Genomic DNA, 26,636 nt, shown 5'->3' on the forward strand with positions numbered 1-26,636 from the left:
TTAAACAAAACAATATCTCAAGGAACTCTCTGAGTCAGCACTCCTTTTTGTTAGTTTTGTGCAGTCAGCAGGTAACGCCACCCACCTGTTTCAAAATCCTAATTTAGTGGAATTTACAGGAAGTTCGTGCCCCATGCGGTCGTACAGGTACTGAGATTGGGGCGCAGCAAGAGGAGTCCTTCAACTACTGTTTCGTTTTTGAAAGAGCTGAAAATGCATCACACAAAGTTTGACCAGCACTTATCAGTTTATAGCCATCCACAGCTCAGAAACTACAACTAGCACTTTTTACTCTTCATTGAAGAACCTTCTCAGATACCTTAGATGTAGCAACTCATTTGAATTGTCACAGTGCTGCCAGGGACCTGCACATGTGTGACACATTCCTGGCCTATCCTGCCATGTTTTGCGACACTCACGTGAATTGCTGACATTGACGTGATGAGTGTCTGTAGTTAGGTTGAGTGTGAAGGTGATGCCACTGACCATGAGGAAGAGTAAGCATGTGTGTTTAAAGTACAACTGGAATTTTACATATGTAAAAACAAATCAGTTCTGTTGGATGGTGTGCATGTATGAGTGTCTGCATGAGTGTTGTTGGATGGTGTGCATGTGTGAGTGTCTGCACGAGGGCCTGTGTGTGGGTGGCAGGCGTGCACTATGACCTGCTAGAGAAAAAAAGGTATTCTATTCCAGCAGCATGGACATCCATTCAACAAAAAGCCAGGGGTATGGGTAAGTGAAATCGCACACCCATTGAGCTTAATGACATCCCATGTAGTGAAATCATTTAGCCTTTGACCTTGAATGTCCCCAGGAAGTGGTGTCACTTGATCATAACCCTGAAGAAATCATAATAATTGCCACTGCTGAAAGTTCGATAACAACTTCAAAATTAATATAACACAATAATACAAATATACAGTTTAGAAACCACCTATAATAGGTTGCTGACATGATCTTTGGAAGTGATGAGACATAATACTTGGCGTGAATTGTAATGAGCTAAACTCTTCTACAAGGGCTTGGGAAGGTTCTCTGCCCGAGACTTAAAAAAAAAAAAGAATGGTGTATTTAGAAGCAAATTTTTCACATACATGTGCAAAAAAGCCATAGACTATCAAAGGGCACGTATTCATATTCAGGTCCTTTCATGGTGTGTCTGTTAAATCTTTCACTCATGAAGAGCTGACCCCATTGTTTTAAAAATGTGCTAGTGGTGCCTCATATGTCAAAAATCAGATCGAATGTAATTACAGCTCCCATATGCCTCAAATTACAGACATATGCAAGTTTCGAATTTTGCAATTAATGCCTCCCGTATAACTTGGCTTACACCTTATGCCAGAATTACCTCTATTATGTCAGAGGCAGTATTTTGGCAAGTATGGCACCTCTCAAATTCTATGCTTTTCCTCTGTTATGCCAAGAAGTACCCCCAATGATCTAGTGCCAGCATTTTGCCACAGGTGTCCCATGCCAAGAATTTCTTTGTGTACACCAGCGCCAGAATTCTTCCAGGGGTGCCTAATATGCCAAGAATTTTGTTTTTCACATGTGCCTGTCTTGCTAACAATTACCTTTTGTTTGTCAACTGCAGTATATTGGCTTGGGAGCCTCTATAAGCCAATTATTACCTCCAGTTCTGCCAGGATGAATGGAAGAATCTCAGTCGTATGCCACCTTCTCGCTCTTGCTCACTTACATTTTCTCACTCATACCTGCACTCATGCTCACTCACCAACACGCCCCTTATTAATTCTCAGTTACATGTACTCATTCATACTCACTCTCTTGCTCTCAGTTCCTCACAATTTCAGTCATTCTTTCTCTGACTGAAACGTATTTATTCATGTGTACTTGCATTTACTCTCACTCCCTTATTCTCTTTCACCCTCGATTATTCTCACATACTCTCACTCATTCATTTTCACTCCTTCATTCACACTAACTTACATTCACTGTTAGCTCTACACTTACTCATACGTTCTCACTCATGGGCCCTCACTCTTATCACTCATGCTTTCTCACTGTGACTCACTCTCACTCCCACACACTCATTCTTATTCGTTCTTACTCACCCACTTTAAACCACATGCAGTCATTCTTACTCTCTCTCTCGCATTCTCATTTACTCTGGCTCACTCAAATTGCCTGACCCCAGTCTAACTCATGCGCACTAACTACCTGTCACAGACTCTCACTTACTTTCACATGCGCACACACACACACGCTTATACATAGAGACTCTTGTGCATAAACACACACTCTCTTGCACAAAAAACACACTCTCACATGAGCATGATGCCCATAAGGGCGAGCTGCCCCTGTTTTTTTGGCACTGATTGTGCTACCTGTGAGGCCAGGGGTCGCAAAGGAAGTGCCACGGGTTGCAATGGGCAAGCCAGAGGTCACAGCAGCGACTCCATCATGCAACCACTAAATGATGTCCATGTTCAGCAGATCATGCTAACTTTTCTTTTAAGTGCAATGGAGTTCTGTACAGCATTAGCGAGTATGCACCATGGAACTATCTGTAGTACGTCACATATTAGCACTGTGAAGTTACCGAGAGATGAGGCACAGAGCTACATGAAACTCCTTCCTAAATAAATTAATAGGTGGTCCTTACAATGAAATTGCAACGTTTTATAATATTGACTATACAGTATATAACCTATTTATTGATTCTCACACCACCTGACCAAAATATCCCTCTAAGAAAACAAGATTGCTATTTTTGTTAATCATGGCTCCAGGTGCTAAGCTCAATGGCGGCCGCCACAACGAAAAAGTGGTGGCGGGGGGGGAGGATGTGGGAGGGGTAGTGCGGAAGGGGGAACACGGGGGAGTTAAATAATACTATATATTTTTATAAAGGATAACTTATCTGCAGCTGCCAGCCAACTCCCACGTCGCCCCTCGGTCTTCCTGCCTGGTTCCGGGAGACACCGGGACTATGTCACTGACTCCCTGTGTAATACCTGCACTGCTCACATACTATGAGAGCAGCGCAGGGATTGGTCTGAGCAGGCTGAAAAGATGCTCCGCTCAGGTCAGGGAGTCTGTGGGGTTTCTCCAGCCCGGATGTTAAATGCAGCCGAGTTGGAGAAACCTAAGTGTGCATGTGTGTTTGGTCATCCTGAGACAGCCTGTCAAACACACATGTGACCTTAGAAGTATACATAGCACTCCTCTTCCCCCTCTCAAGGCCCCTCTCCCATCCCTCCCTGCTGCACACTGGCTCAGCCAGCACCTAGAAAATAAAATGCTGAAATTATGTTTTTATTTTTCAGGTGCTGGCTGTGAGTCAGTGGGCGATGCTCCTCCGCCATTGCAGAGGAGCCGCCCCTGGCTAAGTTAGAATGCATGTATTAATGCAGTTATGTAAGTCAGTCCAGGAGGGGTGGCTTCGGTGGATAGGAGATTGTTTAAGAATGCTCCACTCGTATGCCAATAACCATGCCATAGTGTTTATTAGCTCTGGAGTATACTTTATTATAAGAATTGTTTAAGTATAAAACAACTGTACCGTTTCCTTCTTCCACTCATGGTCTGACTCCAGTGATGACATCGTTGAACACAATTCCTGCAAGATTTGTTTCCTCTGAAGTAAATTTAAATGTATAAGTGTGGTGCTTTTCAACTGCACCCCTGTGTCTGTCTGAAAAGGTGTTAATTTGCAATAGAAGAGTTTCATAATAAATGCACTTACTGCAGAGGTGGCAAATATATGCTTTTCAGTTCTGAGAATGTTAATTGTTTGAGAGGAGTCTGTGTGCGAGAGAACCTTAACTTCAAGGGGCGAGTGTAGTAGTCAGGCTTCAGAATGCATATCCTCCGTCAAAAAAGACAAATAACTGTGACCGTCCCTGATTCCGCAATCACGGCCTGCAATGTCTACCCATGTGGCGTTTCAGTACCTGTCTCGGCGGGACATGGGACATACAAAATCTATCAACATGGATAGATGTACAGGGAGACCATATATGTCATTGAATGCTGGAACCCTAGTCCCTCCCAAAATCCACAGCTCAATTTGATGTGTACTTGCACTTACTTTTCCCCATTTATAGCACGGGTGCACAACACTGTTTATATTTTGTCATTTTACGTCATGACTTTACAGATTATATCAGAACAGAATGCCGTGTAAAGTGTCTTGCCCTTGCACATAAGTGTGGTTGACGTCCAAGTGATTGTCTCTGCCTTCTCTCTCACTGCAGGTGTTAGCCACAGGGCTGAGCGGCCTGTATTCATCCTTGCCTACAAAGCTGGACGATAAAGGCGACGAGTGGCACTGTCTGTGCAAGGAGGACTGGCTCCAGGTCCCTGAGCTCGTGCAGTTTATGAACTCGCTGGAGTTCTGCAATGCGGTCATACAGGTAAAAGAGGAGGCCTGTCTGAGCTCTGTGCAGGGGATTTTATGCTTGACCTCCAGAGGGAAACGTTTATGTACAGGATCTTTTGCAGTCAGACATTTAAAAGCATCCAGACCAGAGCATCTCGCACTTTGCATATCTGCCTCGCAGGTTCCAGAGCTCGCTCTCTCTCTGTGCTGAAGCATATTGATTTAAAATATGATGCATTACTCATTTACGGCGAAACATGCTTTTGTGTACAGCAAAGGCACAGTATCAGAACAGGAAATTGATTAACCAAGGAATATTGTATACTAGAAAATGTCACACGAGGAATAAGAGGACAAGTAACATACTTCGAGTTCTCCTTTTAATGCTAGATCTGTTTGGGAAGAATGTTTATGTTCCTGCTTTTAGTGTTAGGGCATTTGAAGAGGGAGCACGGGTCAGAAAGAAGTAAAGAGTGAGTTATTCAATTTCAGGATAGCCTACTAGGCCTCAACAGGTTGGTTATCAGTGAGGCGACTTGATCAGATAAACCATGGGAGGATGGCTCTCAGACTATGTATGGTACAGCGCACACTCCTAGAATGCAGACAACGGGTAAGGACTCAGCTTAGGGACTTGAGGGAAGAGGTGGGGTACATTATGTCCAAAGACAGACATACATTTTAATAGCAGGGATTCAGTGCATTGGAAAAGGTCAGAAATGATTGATAAAATAACATTATGATACGTAAAAAAAATATTTTACATTGGACGGTAATACATTAGCAATATCGCTATTACCAATGTGCAGTATAATAGCACTGTTGTAGTCTATGCTATAGGGATGGGATATGTGAAATACAGAAAGGAACACATATGCCGTTGATGAGGGTATTGAAAAGTTACTGAGATTTAGGGCCTGATTCACAAAGTTAACTTAGACTTTTGAGTAATTTACACTTTTGAATAAGTTTAGTACTTTTTGCTTATTCACAGAAACCCAGTGGAAGTTACTAGTAAAAAAAACAATAGTAAGTCCAGCACCACACATAACCAACCACTGCTACTGCAACACCCGACTATAGAAAATAATGGAAGTAGGGAATTCAAATTAAATCTCATAGTAAATACATTTTTAATTGAATGACCCAAAATAGTTGAAATTTAAATATAATTAAATGTTAAAAACATATACATACATATATATAGATAGTTTATATTTATTATTTAATAAGAAAATATTTTAATACCCTATTTTGAAATTAACAGTTAATGTAATAATATTTGTCATTGAAATATAACTAAGTTAATTCTAATTAATTTTACACATCACTTTTATCATTAATGCGTAATAAAAAAGTATTGGTTTCCTAAGGTGGGAAGTAATTTTGTTATTTAAACTTCAAGATAAGAATTTTAATGTATCTTATTTCTATTCATTAACAACTTATTTTAAAATTAATGTAATAGTGCTCTAATATTTTTTCTTTTGTTCTACTTGTAAAATAAATGTAAAATAATGATATAAAATAAACTTGCATTAATTTTTAATATAGAAATATTGATATATTTTTTCGAGTTGAATACATTTTTTTAATATACCCTACACTTTACCATAGGGAGTCTTGGAGTTCTACAGGCATTCATCTTTATTCAGACTGTCTGTAAACACCCTCAACCATCAATAACCAATATTATTACATTTTAAAGCAAATCCATACCTACTCGAGCACTCCTTACCTACTCCTGCCTTTCTTACCCACTTCTAGATTTCTTTATTCACCTTTACATTTTCCTCAATGCGTATGAGTCAGTGAGAAACCATTGCTAAAGACCTGTTATCATAGTGAAGATAAACCCATCAATATTTGACATACAGACCACGAATATCTGCATATCAGTTCTTCTAGAGTTAACATATTAAAGTGTACATTAGCCCTAATTCAGTAGATTTTTGCTATGTATCAATCCAGCAAAATATTTGTTTTTTTATTATTATGAAGGTAGCAAAAGTATATTAATCTTCACAAAAAGTAGATGCATTCATAAATTAATGAAAACCTTACTCTTAGTAATGCATAGAGTATGACTATGTTGATAATGTCATTATAGCTGACTACACATTTTAAAACCTTTCTTAAAAATCCTAACATTAGTTCATATATTTCCTTTCAATACATTTGATTCAGAGCTGTCATTTGTATTTTGCCGTAAACCACAAAGTTGGTGAAATATTTTTCGACTGTCTGTTGTGTTAAACTCATGTCGCATAACTGATTTCAACCTAATTTCAAGCCAAGCACTGGGCTGGAGACATCCTTAGACCTCCATTTGTTTACACTCTGAATAATAGAGGAGATATTTTTTTTTTGTAAAAGCCCACACGCCGCGGTTTCACTTTAATAGCAGCTGCACCCCTTTCCTTAGACATGGCTCGTCTAAAGAAAGTGGCCCAGCCTCTATTAACGTGTAAGCGCAGCATGGGGCACATTGATAAAATAAAATTTGCAAAGCAATAGGTCTCGCATTTGCGAGAGTTTAAGCTCTTGTCATTTACAATGTACTGGTACTGGTAAATGCGAGACCTATTGCATTGCAAATGCTTGATTTTAGGTCTGGTGTCAGGTAAGACCAAGTGATTATAATAAAATGATATGCATAACATACTTACTTACAGGGGCTTTCAACCAGCCCTCTTCATCCACTGGTCTGTTGTTATTTCATCCACATTTGTCTTCAGGCTATTTCAGCACAAAGCATGGGTCAGTGTGAGTAAAGGCATTATATTAGTTCACATGGCACACATCTGTACACAAAGCAGTTCCCTTCAGTGCCAGGTACAACAATGGCAATGTATGCTTTTTGAAACTTCTGAAACCCCAAAAATATTTTGCCTGTAAATATAAATCTGTAAGTGTCCCCAACAAAACCGTTCTTACAAAAACCTTGATAATCATGCAATGCGAAAGCCAAAAGGCTGGTTGCCATGCTGGTTTACTATTTCTGTTCCAAGGTTGCGTACAGAATTGCTCCTCAGGTTTTCCGAATTCTCACAAGCCACACTTTTGTTTTTTCTGTGTTTAATGTAACACCTCTCCTTCAGAAGCTTTCTTAGAGTGTGTGGGAATATTTTTGAGATTTCCTCTGTGAGAGTTTATTTTTTCTTCCCAATCCTCCTCAAATATCTCTTTTAGGTTTTCTACCTGTCTTTCACATACTGTCTCTTGATTGATCTGTCGTTCATTTTCCTTACTTTTCCAAGGGGGAAAAAGAACTGTTTGCAGCAGTAAACTTTTGTTGAGACAGAATCTTCAATAACAAAAAGTTGGGCAAATCACACTGGCAATTGAAGCAACTGATTTCCTGTAACTGATTTATTCTAGGGCAATACATGATGAAGTGCCTTCTTGAGGCTACTACGAAGCCACCAGATTGTCTCAACAAGTACAGATACTGTCTCCCTCATCCCGCTGGTGTTGGACAGGGGCAGATATTTTCTCCACCAAGGACAGCAGCAACCCTTGCACTGGTGTTTTTTTGCAGGGCATTTTTTCACCTAGCAGAACACCATTGTCACTGTTGTTGTAACCATGCTCAGCATGAATGCAATAGATCAAATAGACTTGAAAACAGGAATGACTTCTACTCTGACAGAGCGGGCGGATACAAATTTTTTTATGCTGTGAGGAGGCTCTGGATCTGAAGACAGTATAGAGTCCATTGCTTGGAATCTTGCACCTTTTACAAGCTATCCAGTCACATGCAAGTTTATCGGTCCACATCAGAAAACATAGATTAACGTGGCATGCAGTTTCAATGTGCATCTTGGTTAACAGTGTAAAACTCTGACATTTGAAGAGTCGTTATATATTGTTAATGACTGAAGACATTTCTGTCCTAGGTAGCTCATCCTCTGATTCGTGATCAGCTCGTGAACTATATTTACAATGGGTTCCTGGTACCAGTACTGGCCCCAGCACTTCATAAGGTGAGTGGTTCATCCAATCCTACACTTGTTGAAAGGACTAAACTCCCCTCTCATGTAGTATGAAAGAATAATAGGTAGTACACCCATTGTCAGATTAAAAGTATGCTGGTATTTTTACATCAGTCACCAAGGTGAGGATTTTGGATATCAATAGAAAAATGTATTCCTCTGCTTGCTTATTGTTCACTAGTGTCATACTTTGAACATACCCCATAATCTGCATATTCGTGTGTATACACTAATCAAAGGGTTCATTTATTTACGAGTTTGAAGTTTACAGTGGTGTTTGCAATTGAGAATTCCAAAATCCGGTGAGTCTCTGCTTACACAGACATTTCCATACTTCATATGCACCGTGGCTGTTTTTGCTACATCTCCCAAAGGAAAGATTGTGTGAATTTAAGATGGGGATAGCTCTCTTTTTCCCGGTGCAATAGCGAGGAGTCTTTAGTGATGTGATATAATTTGACTTCACAGACAGCCTCTCAACCAGTTACTTTACATCATATCTTCTCTGTGGTCCAAGCACCTTCCCTAGAGGGGAGTGTCGCTGAGGAATGTCATAACCATCGTTGCAGCTAAAGAAAATGGTTCTGTTCATAACTCCCACCTATATTGAAACAGGAACTTGGGCAGTCTGATAGTAAAGTAGTCTTAATCGATGAATGGCAAACGTGGAGAACCTGATCCCTCTACTCTAGGTGTATGTGTGACCTTATACATCTCACTAGGAATAAGCATCCCAGCCAAACAGGAATGTTTACTTTAGCTGTAGACAATTAAGGTTGGAACGGAGTGGGAGTGCAGGTGGTGTTTTTTCAGATACCGGAACTGCCCCAGGGTGCCCTCCTGGGCATCCCCCCCTCACTCTCCTTAACGACTCGCTCAGCAACGGTGTTGTCCCCAACTTTCACAAAGCAGCTGTCGTTATTCCAATCCTGAAAAAACCTGGTGTTGACCCCTCATCCCCTTCCAATTACCGCCCCATTTCCCTGCTGCCCTATTTGGGAAAGGTTTTGGAAACTCATGTCACCACCACCCTGAGCGCTCATGTGGAAGCAAATCATTGTCTTTTCCCCCGCCAGGCGGGTTTCCGACCTCTACACTCCACGGAGAAGGTAGTGATTTCAGTAATGGATGGACTTCGCGAGGGCATCGACACCAATCTCTCGCAGGCCCTTTTCCTCCTGGACCTGTCCGCCGCCTTTGACACAGTGGACCACTCCACGCTTCTCACCCGTGTCAGGGCGGCGGGCATAGAGGGCTTAGCCCTCTCATGGCTTGAGTCGTTCCTATGCGACAGGGCTCAAGCGGTCCACCTTGCTGGCTTCACAGCCGCCTCCCATAAGGTGGAGTGTGGCGTCCCCCAGGGCTCATCACTTTCCCCCCTTTTGTTTATTTTACACATCTACCCCCTCATCTTTATGTTGCAGCAGCTGGAGGTCACGGTGTTCAACTACGCCGACGACCTCCAGCTAATCTTTAATCTTTCCCATTCCCCTTCGTCCGCCCAAAATGTTCAAACTGTCATGCTATTCATTCAGGACTGGATGAACTGCAACCACCTCAAGCTCAATCCAGACAAGACTGAGTTAGTCTTGACTGGAGGTGGTTGCAGTCCATGGTCCCCGTCATTTTGGCCCCCATCACTTGGTGTTCCCCCACTCCCGGTTCCTAAAGTCAAGACCCTTGGGGTTCTACTCAACTCACAACTCTCTGTGAACTCCCAAGTTAGTTCGTTGGTATCCTCCTGCTTCTATTCCCTCAGGATAATTAGAAAAATATCTTGTTTTTTCTCCCTCCCGGCGCTAAAGTTCATCGTAATGGCTATGGTGCTTTCGCGCCTAGATTATGGAAACATAATCTACAACGGCGCGCCGGCCTATGCCATACATCGCCTGCAGTTAGTGCAGAATCAGGCTGCCCGCCTGATTCATGGATTGCCCAAATACCATCGAGCCACCCCATTGCTGAAGGCACTGCACTGGCTGCCCGTGAGAGAACGTTCCCTATTCAAACTAGGCTGCCTCACTTTCCAGGCCAGGATGGGCACCGCCCCCGAGTTCATCAGCTCAGCCATCAGTCCCTACTTACCGGGCAGAGAACTCCGTTCAACCCACATGGCACTTTTGACCGTACCCCGCTTCAAGAAAAAGAAAGCCGGCGGGGCAAAATTTGCGGCCCTGGCACCAGTGTTCTGGAACTCCCTCCCCTTGGCGCTCCGCACTTCATCCTCCTATTTAGAGTTCCGAAAAAATCTGAAAACTTTTCTTTTTTCTAGTGCCTTTGCCACTTAGTATGCCCTCTCCTGCTGCTGTCCGCTGGTTGTAATCCTCAAAGCGCCATGAAACCGCTTGGTATAAGTGCGCTCAACAAATGTTTTTAAATTCAAATTCAAATCTTGAAGGTGGTACTTGGAAAGGATGAAGTTCCTTGGATTTCCTTCGGGTGCTGTGCTGAATTTCGTACTACAGAAAGATTATTTAATTTGGTCATGGGGTGCATCGCCAGTCTGATATAAAAGTATATTTTAAAGTGAACTCCCTCTTTAACCTTACTCTAATGAAGCAAACCCAGAAGAGCAGAAACAGGCTGCCAAAAACAAGTAAGTCTGCCTGTCCCATTCTAAACCCTCTTTGCTGACTGGTGTGTAAGAAGGCTGGCTTTACAGGCGTTTCAAAACTCTGACTAGAAACTATTGCTCTTATGATGACCAAGTGGAGTTCTGAGACAGTGGCCTGTAAAACGGATGTACGTTGTTACAACGCATGCTTTTACCACACATGCTGTCACAACGCAAGTTTTTCAACGCAAGCCATTACAACGCATTGCTTTGGGGGGTGCTGGATAGTGAATAGTTTAATTTACTATTCCAACTCCAGTCCCCGTGGATAGTAGGGAAAGTGTTGGATAGTAAATTAAACTATTACTTATCCTAGAGCGCCCCCCAGTGCAATGTGTTGTAATGGTTTTCGTTGTAAAACCTGCGTTGTAAAAGCACTGCGTGGTAAAAGTTGCGTGGTAAAGGATGTTTCCCCTGTAAAACATTCTACATTTGGCATAAATTAAAGAAATTCCCCTACACTATTGCACTTTTCAGAAAATGCTTTCACAGATAAAAATCCCAAGATAGATTCACCAGGATCTTTTACTTGGCTGGCAAATGAGGAGGAATATGTTAGCCAACTGGTAGAGTCTAACAATTCTGACTTGAGTTTACTGTTTTATCTCCAAAGTAGTGTATTCTGCACACATTATGTCACTGGGGATAGATTGCTTCGCCCACCCTATAGACGGTGCACTGAATGTGAGCCCCAATAAGTACCTGACTTCATTTGGCAAAGAGCACCAATTCTGGAAGACCTTCACTGTACTGTAGATACTTGCATTTTCATCTTCAGGGGTAAGAGGCACTGATTTCAGTCACGTTGCTCGTTGAAAGTTTGATACAACATCACTGTAATGTTGAGAACCCGACGATTCATCCCCATGCAGTCTATTATTAGTGATGCAAATCTAGATTGAGATGTTTGCAGAATACACAGTTCATTCAAATAACTGGCCAGTGGTCCACCTCCTTCAGGCACACAAAGGCCAATAATTAATAGATATTGACTCCTGCTTAAAGATCCTAACAGTGGTTAACACCATGCAGTGAGGGTGTTAGTCATTGTACAATGTCTAGTCTGCATTTATGGAACTAAGATGAAAGCAAAGCCTCCTAATGAAGGAACAGTGGAATAAATAACTGATATTGCCCTTAAGCATGTTGTGGGAAACAAACCTATGACCATTCAAATCACATTTTTTTTTCTTTGAGCGTAAAATACATAGCACATTGCATAAAGCAGACACATTTGAAGACTCTCCAATATCGTATTATAAATAGCAAAAAGTAAAACGAGTTTTCTAATCCATTTGTACATTATAAATGTGATACACAAAATATACAAAAAAAGGTTAATAACCTATAGAATATTGAGTAACATATTTAAAATGTACACTAATGAAAGCGCAAATTCATAACCCATTTTACATGGTGTGCAATACCAACATTCTAAAGACTCTAATCACTAATTTGGATGATCACAGGCAGATACGCATACCTTCGGCCTGTAACTTTGTTTTAAAAAAGAGAATAGTTATATATTTTAATTATTTCCTCTTTTAATTTGGCGGCATATACCAAAATATATTCCCACTTATTGTACTAAATGGTGAAATTTTAAGCAAGGGTAGATTTTTATGAATTCCCATCTTTGTTATGAATAGGTAGTACCAGACCGAATAATTATCAAAACCATTAATTATGATCTAGAAAGAATGTTCGAAATGTAGTGATTAAAATGCTTGTTGTTCAAAATAGTCTCCAGAGTGTAAAAGTCCTGTAGTTGGAAATTCTATACAGGCTATGTAGAAAGCAAAATTAACCATTGGTTTATTGCAAAATCACAGTACATCCTTTTCAATTCAATATGAATCATTTAAAAATAATGTTGTGTTATTGGCATTTATACTGCGCATGGCTACCCAGACAAGGGCTTCCCAGCGCGCCTGATGTGTCAGTCAATAAACAGGTTCTCCTGCCTAAACCAACCAGGTCTTTAGCTGTGTTCTAAAACTGAAATGATTAGATAAATTCCTAAGGTGAATGGGGAGCTCTTTCCACAGCCTAGGTGCGAAGACATGGAAGGATCTACCTCCTTGTCTAACCAGCTTGAAGCGTGGAATTGCAGCTGGTTTGAGATCTGTGGAATGTAACACTGTAGTTGGATGGTGAAGCAACTGAAATAGGCTAGGTGCAGCTGGCCCATTGAAGTTTTTGGTGGGCCACTCATAACGTCTCAAATTGAATGGACTTCTCCACTGGTAGCCACTGTAAAGTGCAGAGTTGCTGAGACACAGAGCAAGTTCTCTGTATCTGGCATAGCAGCTTGGCTGTCGCATTCTGGATGATCTAAAGTCTCTTTTTCACATAGCCAGTAGTGCCCTGATACAAATTATTGCAATAATCAAGTTGCGAGATGATCAAAGACTGAATGATCACCTTTCACACTGATGGGCTAAACAGGTCCATGATCTTTCTCAATCTTTGTAAGCCAAAGCATCAGGATTTCAGGGTTTTAGTTGGCCTAGCATTTTAGGTCATTCGTGTATGCCCCATTCTGGAGAGTGTTTTTGCAGCAACAGAATTTCTGTTTTATTGGCATAAAGCTTCATACAATTCGCATGCAGCAGACATGCAGTTCCTGAAATTAGGGGGGCCTTCCTCTTCCTCCGCAGACATAGATATTATAAGATGGGTATCATCAGCATAAGATACTAGTTATAACCCAAACGATTTCACAATTTCTGCCAGTGGCTTGACATAAACATTATTTAGTGTTGGACTCAAAGCAGATCCTCTTGGAGCCACAAACTCTGACTGCCATTTAGGAGGAGGTGAAAGGTGGAAAAATAACCTTAAAGGAGGGAGTCGTTAAGAAGTAAGGAAACTCCCTCATCCACTAGTTGCCTGAGTTCTTCAGTTACCTTAAGCAAGGCAGTTTCTGTAATTGGACCGGCCTAAAGCTGTTTTGAGATACAGCAAGCAAGTGGTGGTCTTCTAGAAATGTTACCAAAAGATTATTCCGTTTTTGTTCCTAACTACATTCTCCAAAAATTGCAAAAGAGAAATAAGTTGGTAATTTTCGAGCAGAGCTTGGTCTAAGTCAGGGGTTTCCAACCTTTTCTGAAGTGACAGCTACTTCTGGTCAGTGAAAATCATTGTGAGCTACTAAACACCAAGCAAGTCACACATTTTTCCCAGACCCCCCCCGCGCCTAGCTTCATTAACTTTAAGCTGGGTCACTCCGACGGAGTTACCATTTGCACGGATGCGCAGCCAGATGCGCCGCTTGTCCGCCTCAGGCACCCTCCGGGAGTCCTTTCCAAAAAGGCGATCATGGTCCTTAGAGACTCCCTCAATGAGGTACTCCAGTTCCTGCTCTGAGAATTTTATTTTCCTCTTTCTTCCTGGTGCACTGCTCCCTGCTGATTCCTGGGACATTGTCAGTTGTTCTTTGTGTCCTGGTGTGGTGCTGCAGGTAGTCTGTTGTGGAGCTCTGGCCAGTGCTGCTTCCACTCTCAGGCTCAGTGATCAGAATGAGGGAGGGAACTGCCTACTTCCTGGTTGTGATGTCATCATTGTCCTCGAAATGCGACTTCCCGTTTTTGCGATCTCGCAATTAGCGAGATCGCAATTTGCGATTTAGGTAACTGCGAGTTCGCAATTTCTACATGGAAAACGGGCCAATCTGAGATTTAGCGAATTTCGCTATCTGCAATTGCGGCCGATTGCGATTCGCTTTTTGTAATCGCTTTTCTTGATGCATCCCATTCTGCAAATTCTAAATTGCGATTCGGTATTTTTCGCTATTTAGAATTCACAGAATACGGGCTTGATGCATCTGGGGTTTAGTGTATAAAATGCTTGTTGTTCAAAATAGTCTCCAGAGTGTAAAAGTCCTGTAGTTTGAAATTCTACACAGGGTATGTAGAAAGCAAAATTCACCATTGGTTTATTGCAAAATCACAGTACATCCTTTTCAATTCAATATGAATCATTTAAAAATAATGTTATGTTATTGGCATTTATACTGCGCATGGCTACCCAGACAAGGGCTTCCCAGCATGCCTGATGTATCAGTCTATAAACAGGTTCTCCTGCCTAAGCCAACCAGGTCTTTAGCTGTGTTCTAAAACTGAAATGATTAGAAATACTCCTAAGGTGAATGGGGAGCTCTTTCCACAGCCTAGGTGTGAAGACATGGAAGGATCTACCTCCTTGTCTAACTAGCTTGAAGCGTGGACTCGCAGCTGGTTTGAGATCTGTGGAATGTAACACTGTAGTTGGATGGTGAAGCAACTGAAACAGGCTAGGTGCAGCTGGCCCAGTGAAGTTTTTGGTGGGCCACTCATAACGTCTCAAATTGAATGGACTTCTCCACTGGTAGCCACTGTAAAGTGCAGAGTTGCTGAGACACAGAGCAAGTTCTCTGTATCTGGCATAGCAGCCTGGCTGTCGCATTCTGGATGATCTAAAGTCTCTTTTTCACATAGCCAGTAGTGCCCTGATACAAATTATTGCAATAATCAAGTTGCGAGATGATCAAAGACTGAATGATCACCTTTCACACTGATGGGCTAAACAGGTCCATGATCTTTCTCAATCTTTGTAAGCCAAAGCATCAGGATTTCAGGGTTTTAGTTGGTCCAGCATTTTAGGCCATTCGTGTATGCCCCATTCTGGAGAGTGTTTTTGCAGCAACAGAATTTCTGTTTTATTGGCATAAAGCTTCAAACAATTCGCATGCAGCAGACATGCAGTTCCTGAAATTAGGGGGGCCTTCCTCTTCCTCCGCAGACATAGATATTATACGATGGGTATCATCAGCATAAGATACTAGTTATAACCCAAACGATTTCACAATTTCTGCCAGTGGCTTGACATAAACATTATTTAGTGTGGGACTCAAAGCAGATCCTCTCGGAGCCACAAACTCCGACTGCCATTTGGGAGGAAGTGAAAGGTGGAAAATAACCTTAAAGGAGGGAGTCTTTAAGAAGTAAGGAAACTCCCTCATCCACTAGTTGCCTGAGTTCTTCAGTTACCTTAAGCAAGGCAGTTTCTATAAGTGGACCGGCCTAAAGCTGTTTTGAGATACAGCAAGCAGGTGGTGGTCTTCTAGAAATGTTACCAAAAGATTATTCCGTTTTTTCCTTACTACATTCTCCAAAAATTGCAAAAGAGAAATAAGTTGGTAATTTTCGAGCAGAGCTTGGTCTAAGTCAGGGGTTTCCAACCTTTTCTGAAGTGACAGCTACTTCTGGTCAGTGAAAATCATTGTGAGCTACTAAACACCAAGCAAGTCACACATTTTTCCCAGACCACCCCCCCGCGCCTAGCTTCATTAACTTTAATCCTAACTTCTTCAGAGCCTATCCATATCAATAAGCTTTGACTAACCATACTGTCAGCACATCCTCACTTTTCACTTAGCTTCATTATGGATTAGTGATACGTTAGTGATAAACAAGTGGGCATACCTCTAAGTTCCTTTATCTTCATGGCAAAATAAAGTACTTCAGTACTCAATGATTTACTATTTTTTTCACAATTTTTAGGGAGCCCTTCCTGGCTAATGGGCTGCTAGGCTTCAGGGGCCAGGTCTGCAATTAAGGGGCCGGTGTCCCTCTGTATCTCTTTGTCCGTGAGCGGTCCTTTTCATACACCCCCTAGGCCTCTCCAGGCCTCCGCTAACCCCACAGCCACCTGCAGGAAGCGCAGGGCTCTAGTCCAAGTGCTATCACCAGCTCCTCGCTTCCAGCAGGGCACAGGATGGCTCTGAATTACACCCAGGCTCTGTGAGGAGCCAGCAGAAGCGCAGGAGTTTTTTAATGGATGTAAAAAAAACAGCCTCTTTTTACCCATGGCCAGGTCATTAAGTGGGATGAAAAAACTGGGAGTCTTTCAAATAGGCGTGGTCAATGTAATTAAGGGCGTGGCTTAAAAACACGTAAACTAAAAATCTGTGTTTAGCACAGTGTGCCGCCCGACTTGTATTTTGCTGTTCCTGTCAATGCATCCAGATATATGATACAACAAGTCACATCATACCTACAAGTCAGGACTGTGAGCTTTGTCAATGGTTGCTAGTTGCATAAGATAAATAAACAGGAACTATGGCTTGTATATAATATTGAAAAAATCTTCCACTTAAAGCCCTGGTGACACCACAACAATGTTGCTGCTCCTGAGTTTCAAAAAGAGAAAGGAAATCCAGAGATAAAATTACTCCTACGCGCACTTCAATGTGCCTGCTGTCACTGCAGTCCGAAAAAAAAAAACAGAGCCAGATAGAGACCCGTTTCTAGGCCCCATTAAAAAAAACTGCAGGTGCTCAGACCCGGTGAGACCCAGCCAACTTAAAGCCCTGCTCGTGGCACACGTGACAAGAAGTCATATAAAATACTGGCCCCAATGCTGCTGATGCTTACAGCAGATAAATCAGAAGTGTTCCACAGATGTAAAAAAACAACAACAAAAAAACCTTTGTGGCTATGGAACACGTGACAATAACATTTAAAATCATATAAAATACTGGCCCCAATGCTGCTGATGCTTACAGCAGATAAATGACTCTATGGATGAATTAAAAAATAAAAAACTTTTTGTGGCCGTGGCGCGCGTGATAATATTTATAGAAAATACTGGCACCAATGCTGCTTATGCTTACATCAGATTCGATAAATGGGCCGTTTCGCCTATACAACCATCAGGCCAGGGCAGGGGCTCACTACGTGTATGAAGCTGATCTGGCCAGCAGAGGGCTCCGAAAACCTTTCCTGCTTATCAGATCAAATTAACTGGTGGTAGGCTGAACAAGGCAGGTGGTGCGGGTCCTGGTAGCAGTTCAATATTGCCTGCGCCACCTGCACGCATTACCGCACCGGCCGCTCTGCTCTGCCACACTTGCTGCTCCGCACCAGTATTTTCGCACACGATGAAAAGTGCGGTGCTTTGGTGTGAAAGGCAGGTGGCACCGAGATGGAGATGCCAGGGAGGAACGTCGTCATCCACTTCAGCCCACCCCAGCTAAACTTAGTTCAGCCAATCTGAGTTGCTGGTTTGGGTGAAGGTGGGCAATATCATCTTAAAAAAAGACAAAATATTTTAAGGATGTTAATAGCCTACTAAATCGAGATGCTACTAGTTCAAGACACTTAGAGGGGCTTGGCTAGCTACCGATAGCTCATGATAAACTGGTTGGAGAACCCTAGTCTGAATTCTTTAGGAGGAGAATTACTTTCACCTTTTTCCAAGCAGCCGACACCTCAGCAGCAGATAATGAGAGATTTACTACAATTAGAAATATCGGAAAAAGGACTGTGCCTGCTCTTTGCAAAATAGCTTTCCTATCAAGATCTTCTGGAGAGCCAGATTTGTCCTTTGATTTAAGAGATTATAGTGAGTCAACTCAAATTAGGCAGCTCTTCGAAAGTGAACCCAATTCTAAATGAGCGACCTGTAAGGGACCGCAGCAAGTGTTTTCCTCCTAGAAGCTAGAAAAAAATCTTTTACTTTCTTAATGAAGTAGTCTGCCAGCAAATTGTATTTTTCACTAGACATCTCAGTTAAAGGTGGATTATCCCCATACGTGATCAAACCCTGCACAATAGCATAAATCTCTTCTTGGGGCTATGGCTGCTCTCTACTTTTGCTGCGAAAATGTTAGCACAAGCCTTTATTACCATTTTATGATAGATTTTAATAGCTGCCATAAAGTTGTTTTTTTGGCAGCTCTATCATAAGATTGTCCCCAAATCCAATCCATCAATTTGCAGCGTGTTTTTTTTTTTAGCTCAGTTAAGTGTTGGGGGGTTGATGGCTTCTTTTTCTGCCTAATCACCTTTTTCAGGGATTAATACATCCAAAATCGAAACCATTCACCAGCTCATATTCTACATTGCCTCCTCGATATTAGTGATACTATTTTGTAATGAGTCACAAAAAACACTATCTTCCAGTTTATACTACCAATAGCAGATTTGCCCTGCTCACTGCAAAGCACAAGGTGCTGCCACAATAAAGGGCGAACGAAGCAAACACAAGGCGATGATGGACAGAGTGCTGAAACTTTTCCTTTTTTTAGGCACTCACCCCCAGTCACATATATGGGTTGTTCTATAGCTCACTTCGCCACTCCAGTTCAGACACAGCTATATGCAAATCAGTCTTGACCCTGTGCCTCATGGGAACAGTCCAGCCCGAACTGCCAAGCCATGTCTTCCCTTGACTGGAAGCAAGAATCCTGGGACCGGTTTCGGGCTAACAGCCCTCACCACAGGGGCGTAACACAGGCCCCCGCAGCCCCTGCGGTGCGGGGGGGGGGGCCCTAGCTTCAAGGGGCCCCCTCGGCACTGCACTCTGGCTGGAGAGCTCCTGATTGAGCCCAGAGGGGGCCCCTCTAAGTACCATGCAGGGAGGCCCCCTCACTTTTCATTACGCCAGTGCCTCACCAGCCAGGCTAGCTTGAATCCAGTGGCAAAGTGATAAAGGGACCCACGTCTGGGCATACCCTGCCAACTTAGGGTGAACAAAGCAAACACAAGGAGATGATGGATGGAGCGCTGAAACTTTCCACAATAAAGGGGGCATCGAAATGATTACGCCATGGAACCAGGATCTGCGTATGGACCTGTAAATGAGAGAACACCGGGTCTAATAGGTGGACAGCCTCATGTGTGTGGTCCTTCACTAATTGAATAAGCTGAATAGCGTGCACATCACGAATAAAATAAAAAAATCTGAGTGGAGGAGTCCGTCTCACTGTGTAGATTTAGATAACTGATGACATTGAAATTTACTAACTTCACCACCAAAAGAGAAATGGTGCATCCTGAAAATGCTTCTGAGGGCTGGGTGGACAATGTTCAAGCACACCAGGAAAAGTTAAATTACTAGTCACTCTTATCTTAAACAAAGCACAATTGCAATCTGGGATAGTGACCAGTTTGAGTGAAAAAAGATACTACTCCTTGTAGATTATAGCAATTCCTCCCCCTGCCTGGAAGTCTATCACATCTTTTAATACTACAGCCTGCTGGTAAGGCAAACATCACCTCTGGGTTAGCATATTGGTTGAGCCAAGACTCTGTAAGAAATAATGAGTTAGGTGCCCAGCCGTAATGAAATCGGAGTTCTTAACATCAGTGCTTAATTTCCGCAGGTGGTTTCCGGTGCTCAGCACCAGCACTTTATTTTTCAGCACCGGCTCTTGTAGCACCCTGCCACATGGTGGCGCTGCGTATCTGATTTTGTGAGGAGCACAACAACAGTTGTTTAATAATTAAATATACATTAAAATCACTAATACCTGCCACCCAAAGCTACAAGAATAGTTCAGGCAGCATGTGTTCATCATGTTTAGTGTGTATTTAAAATCTGAATTGTCACACTTGTATGAGTGTGATGGTTAGTTGTGACGGTACTGTCATTGGCAGTGCTAGTTGGGGCAATGGGTGGTGTAAGCTGCAGTGGCATTCTGACAAGGGCCCTGGCACTTATTATTTTTACAAATTAAGTACTGCTTAACAAGATGGCGTCCCGGGCAATGGCAATTTAAACTAATCATGTCAAAGTTATATAGCTCACGCACTCACTCCTTTTGGTCATGTCTGTTCAGTGGGATGATGGAATAGCGACAGTTCTTACAAATAGATTATCTTTTCCCTAGGTCCTTTGACTTAAAGCAGTTGATTGGGAGAACAAGGCACAAAGCGCTCAGCCGGGATGGGGTGTAGCGAAGGCCTGCTATATCCAAATGGGCATAGTCCCTGGCTCCTGGCGACGCCCAGGTGCAGACAGGCTTGCCTTTGGCGTGCCTTCGCTGCGCCAGCAGAGCTTCCACGCATCAGCCCTTTTTACTTGGCACATCGGGCTGGTTGCTAGGATTATGTGACAGTCCAACTAGAGAGCTTATCCTCAGAATACTCCCCCCTCAAATTGCACAGTTAAAATGTTTGGAACAAAGTAATCTCTCGCTGAACTCTGACCACAGACCCGGAAGCGTATATCCTGTAGAGCATGGAGAAATAACTAACCCTATGTTATACTGAGCACCAGGTGCATAATTATTTATGGTGGATAGGTCTTATTGCTGACGTAAATTTACAGCTCAACTAAAGCGTTCACCCTCAAAATACTCACCCTTAACCCCTTGCACGCTGATGACGGAACCGCTCCGTCATCAGCTGCGGGTGCGCTGTGCTGATGACGGAGCGGTTCCGTCATGGCCCGCTCGCCGCACATGCGCGGCGCGAATTTCGCGCCTGCGCTGAACGTTCTATTGAGCGGGGCGGGCCATGACGGAACCGCTCCGTCATCAGCACAGCTCAACCGAGGCTGGTGACGGAGCGGTTCCGTCACCAGCATGCGGCCGCCGCGCGGCCGCCCCGCCCCCTTAGCGCTGCGGCGGAATAGCCGCCGCAGCGAAGGGGTTAAATGGCACATTCAAAATGGTTGGAACAAAGTAATCTCCCTCCGCAACTGACCTCAGACTGCGGAGTGTGGCGGAAAACAAAATTTAAATCAACAGAATAACTTCCCAATCACCAGTAAAAACAAAGTTTTGATTCAAAACAATGTTATAATAAGTTGTTTAACGAGGACAAATCTAATACCACCTCATTGGAGGAGTTTTTAACATTTCAATGGTTTGCAACCAAAATTGTGGTGGCTAATCAATGAAGCCTCTCATTGTGATCATTATGATTCACAATTAGGAAGGGGCACTTCTTTTCGACTCTTTTCCTAATTGTGATTCAGAATGAGTTGATAACCCCATTTTGCAATTCGAAAAGCCTTTCCAAATTGCAAAATAGGCTAAAGGCTGGAAATGTCATTTGGCGGTCGCAAACCCTGTGATGTTGTGAATTGCAGGGTTGGCAACTACAAAATACTTTAGTACATCTGGTCTAAGATATTTGACAAATTTCGTGCTCCAAATGAAATGCTTTTCGAAGTAAATTTTTTAAACTATAGACCTAATACTGGAAACTCAATCCAGGCTTTTAATGGCCGAGGGCGCCGACCAACTCAGATAAACTGCAATAGTAAACTTTGCAGGGACGCAAAGAAAGAGTTAGTAATCAGGATGGGTGGGTATGGTTATAAAAGGTATCAAACCCGGGGAAGAACCACCATTTTTATAATTGCAATGCAACCCGAAACTGATTTTAATGTGGCTGTAGTATTATAATGTTCTAAAGTTGTATCGTCATTGGTTTTTATTCGAAATTAAACCTAATCGTATGATGTGTTTGATAAGAATGTTCCCTTCTGATGTGAATTTCTGAATGCTTGGTTGGACAGGAGGCTTCAAAAGAAGGGAGTGATGTGAGAAAGGGGGCTTCAAAAGAAGGGAGTCACGCGGCACAGGGAGTTTCAAAAGAAGGGAGTCATGCGGGACAGGGAGCTTCAAAACAAGGGTGTCACAGAAGACATAGACCAGATGAACAGGGAGCTCCACAAGAAGGGAGCCACAAGAGACCAAGAGCCGACAGAATGGAGTCACAGTGGATAGAGAGCGGAGGGACAGGTATTTTGGAAAGAAGGGAGTCAGGACGGACCGAGAGCAGAGGGACAGGGATGTTTAAAAGACTGGACTCACAGGGGCAGAGAGCTTCAGAAGAAGGGAGTCACATGGGACAGGCAGCTGAGGGACAGGGATCTTCGAAAGAATGGAGTCACACGGGACAGTGAGCTTTAACAGAAGGCTGCCACAGGGGACATAGACCCGAGGGATAGGGAGCTCCAAAAGAAGGGAGTCACAGCAGACAGAGAGCAGGCAGATAGCTTAGAAAGAAAGGAGTCACGAAGAACAGCCAGCCAAGGGACAAGGAGCTCTAGAAGAATTGAATGACAGGGGACAGAGAACCGAGGGCCAGTGAGCTTCAAAAGAAGTGAGTCACAAGAGACGGGGAACTTCAAAAGAAAGGAGTCATAAGGGATAGGAAGTCGAGGGACAGGAGCATAAAAAAAGAAAAGGAAGTTGTGAGGGACTGAAAGCCAACAGACAGGCAGCTTCAAAAGAAGGGAGTCAAAGGAGGCAGACATCCATGGGAGAGGGAGCTTCTAATGAATAGAGTCACAGGGGACAGCGAGCTGAGGGATCAGGAGCTTCGAAAGAAGGGAGTCATAAGAGACAGATACCTTAAAGCTAGGGAGCTTCAAAGGATGGTAGTCACAGGAACAGGGAGCAATGGCTAAGGGAACCCCGGAGACAATGCCTGATGGGCGAGGGGATTACAAACGGACAGGAAACGATGGGTGCAGGGATGTCCCTTGCCATGCTGACTGGTCCCTCATACACTAAAGCTAGTACAGCTATGCCACACCTATCATGGAGAGCAGAGCTACCTCTTATTTGCAACAGAAGCATAGCTAGCCCTCACCTGGTACGGAGAGAAGAGCTTCTTATCCATGGTTAGGTACATACCTGCGTCCTGTCTGCTTGTTGACATCCATGCATCCCACAGAGACATGGGCTCAAGGAAATGGGGTCACGAGAGGTAAGGAGCCAAGGAACATAGAGCCGCGGATAAGGGTCAAACAGGAAACCAGGACAACACTGGGTCCTTCAGAGCCTAGATCATGAACAGTCTGTCCTAGACCAGACTCGGAAGACTCAGAAACACTGCACTATGAAGACTGACACACAACCACGTAGGTCCGCGTGAAATAGCACAATATCCGCTGCCTGTACAACACTACGTGAGAAGGGCCGCATGACCCCACCCATTCTGCCTGGCACCCGCAAGGATAACCTATGATCAGGCGCGCAACACCCATTGGGCTAACAGGGCTTCAGCCCCACCCCCCCCCCCCCCCCTCGTGTGTGTCAGCCCGGGCTGACACAGCTTTACGGGCTGGCGACGAACTAATTCCAGCCGCACCGAGTACTTCACAGGTCTTTAATTAGGCTTTTGTTGTGTGTAACCCCTTCTTTCAGTCACTCGGTCTATGGTTCGAAGAATTAGCCCCCCCCCCGAAATATTTTTCAGCCCCTCCCGAAATTTGGCTCTAGTTGCCCGCCTGCCTATGATAACCCTTGAAAACATAAGGCGCCTACAGGTCACAAATATAAATGCAAACGTTTTTCCTTCTTCTATCCGTCCACTATCATTTTCAATCCAAATAACAGACTAGCCCGTCCACCACTCAAATCACTTTCATATTCCACTATACTAACTCACCACTAATACTTTATGGGTTCCGGAGTAGCATGCTACTCGCCAAAAAAAGCACTTCAACGCCTCATCAGGGGTAGTAAGCACTGTATACATGCAAATACAATACAAGTACAATGAAAATGCTGCACTACGAAAAAAAACACACACAACATGAACATTCCGCTGCTTGGGAAATCTTTTCTTAAACTCGAGCATTGTGCAGGTCTTTAAAAGACCATTTACTTGTAAATTAGGCTTTTGTTGTGTTGTAACCCCTTCTTTCAGTCATTCGGTCTATGGTTCGAAGAATTAGCCCCCCCCCGAAATATTTTTCAGCCACTCCCGAAATTTGGCTCTAGTTGCCCGCCTGCCTATGATAACCCTTGAAAACATAAGGCGCCTACAGGTCACAAATATAAATGCAAACGTTTTTCCTTCTTCTATCCGTCCACTATCATTTTCAATCCAAATAACAGACTAGCCCGTCCACTACTCAAATCACTTTCATATCCCACTATACTAACTCACCACTAAAACTTTATGGGTTCAGGAGTAGCATGCTACTCGCCAAAAAAAGCACTTCAACGCCTCATCAGGGGTAGTAAGCACTGTATAAATGCAAATACAATACAAGTACAATGAAAATTCTGCACTAAGCAAAAAACCACACACAACATGAACATTCTGCTGCTTGGGAAATCTTTTTTTAAACTCGAGCATTGTGCAGGCCTGGTTCCGTTATTTGTTTACATTTGACCTGGAGGTAAAATATACAAGCTGGATGACTAGGAATGGAAAGAGAGGCTTCAATTAATGATATACGGGTAGGCTATATTCTTGTTAGCATAAAAAGCCTCTCGGTGTGAAACTACTCAATTATTTACAGTGTGTGCTAACGGTGTCTCAGGCAGTAGCGTGCTCATTACTGTGTGCTTGGATGTAGGTCACGGTGGAGGAGGTGATGACGACGACGGCCTACCTGGACCTGTTTCTGCGCAGCGTCACGGAGCCGGCTCTCCTCAAGATCTTCCTCCGCTTCATCCTGCTCTATCAGTACGAGAACGTGCACATCCTGGACACCCTCGTCAGCCGGATCAACACGCCGTTTCGGGTAAGGTTGTCACACATGGACAGCAGGGACGTTAATTCGGGGTCACCAAAGGGAAGCAACTAGTCCAGGGCCGGCGCGAGGCATGGGCAGTGTCCTGGGCCCTGTACTAAACCCACCAACACGGGGCCCGCACCATTACGCCATAGCCAGGCCATGGCACACCAGTCCCCTTGCTTATCTAATTGAGAGCACTGTGTCTTGTTGCATTTGTGCCCAGTTGAGGGCAGCCCCTCTCCTGGGCCTTTATGCTGTGGTGTAGCGAGGCGAGGCATAGGGGAGGGGTCCCTCAACTATGGTCCCAATTGAAGCAGACACATTCTGCTGGTGTTTCCTACAATCAGATCTCCTACCCTGCTGCCCATACAGAGGCACCATGCATGCCCACTCTCCTGCAGTTTAGTGCCCCAGCAGTTTTAACCCTCTCAGCCTATGAGCAAACTTCACACCTTCAGCCCTTTATGAGCTGTAAAAGAGGTGCTTGTAGGTGGTTGAGAGGGAGGGGATGCAGCTCAGGAGGGGTCTGCATAAAGCAGCTTCAAGAGCAAGGTCATCTGTTGAGATGCAAACAGCCCTGAGTGTGTCAGGGGGCATACAAATTAGGGGAGTCTTGACATTCCCTTTCTGCCTGGGGCCCCAAAAATCCCAGAACTGGCCCTGGCAGAATGAGAATGAAACACACCCTTTGTGCTGGTAAGTTTTCCAGATTTTGGTATTATCACATATTACATTTACACACAGAGGCAAAGTGCGTGTCAGTGGTTATGCAGAATCCCCTCGATTTTTTTCTTCAGTCTCCTTCCTAGATGTACCAAATTGTTGCCATCTATGCTTTACATCCAGTTTTTGTTGAGTTTGATTTAACCGTAAACGCAACAGTGGATAGCTAGTGGATAACTCACTCCACTGTGGGTGTTTATCAGTTAGGAAAGTAGTCATGCATTTTTAAAAAATGTACTGTTTCTATTTGTGCTCTTTCTCTCGAAGAATGTTGCACTCCACATGTCTCACAAGAAGGGTCTCTATAGTGCCACTCGCGCCTCAGATGGTCTCAATGCACTGCAGTCTCACATCCCGATGGCTTCACGTTGCTGCTTGGGTATCACTTTTGTAGGGTCTATGGGGCGTGATACTTGTTCTCTGCAGGGATCTTCAGTACTGGAACTCTGCCAGAGCCCATTCAAGGACATTGCTCCCTTCTTGCTTTCAGGAAACTTCTAAAAACGTAATTGCTGTAATCCTACTCCTCATCACCTGGGCTTAGTTCTGTTCTTGGATCCCATTCCGGCAGCCGCGTAGCTAGGGGGGGGGGCGAGGGGGGCGGTCCGCCCCGGGCGGCACTATTCTGGGGGTGGCAGCCGCGTGGCCCGTTGCAGTGGCCTTTTTAAAAGTTAAATCATTAAGAAAGTTCTGAGTT

The 26,636-nt window shown here is 43.6% G+C and overlaps 1 protein-coding gene across 2 annotated transcripts in view; it reads left to right on the plus strand.

Annotated features, from left to right (window-relative positions):
* FHIP1A (FHF complex subunit HOOK interacting protein 1A) overlaps positions 1–26,636 on the plus strand; it is a 392,657-nt gene that overhangs the window by 277,220 nt on the left and 88,801 nt on the right. For both annotated transcript variants that reach the window (XM_086962295.1, XM_086962294.1), the window contains 3 exons: positions 4,227–4,385; positions 8,251–8,337; positions 25,055–25,222. In XM_086962295.1, coding sequence (XP_086818421.1) covers positions 4,227–4,385; positions 8,251–8,337; positions 25,055–25,222 — 414 coding nt within the window. The remainder of the gene's footprint in view (positions 1–4,226; positions 4,386–8,250; positions 8,338–25,054; positions 25,223–26,636) is intronic.

The sequence above is a fragment of the Lissotriton vulgaris genome, chromosome 3_1 (assembly GCF_964263255.1).
Source record: "Lissotriton vulgaris chromosome 3_1, aLisVul1.2, whole genome shotgun sequence".
Taxonomy (NCBI): Eukaryota; Metazoa; Chordata; class Amphibia; order Caudata; family Salamandridae; genus Lissotriton; species Lissotriton vulgaris.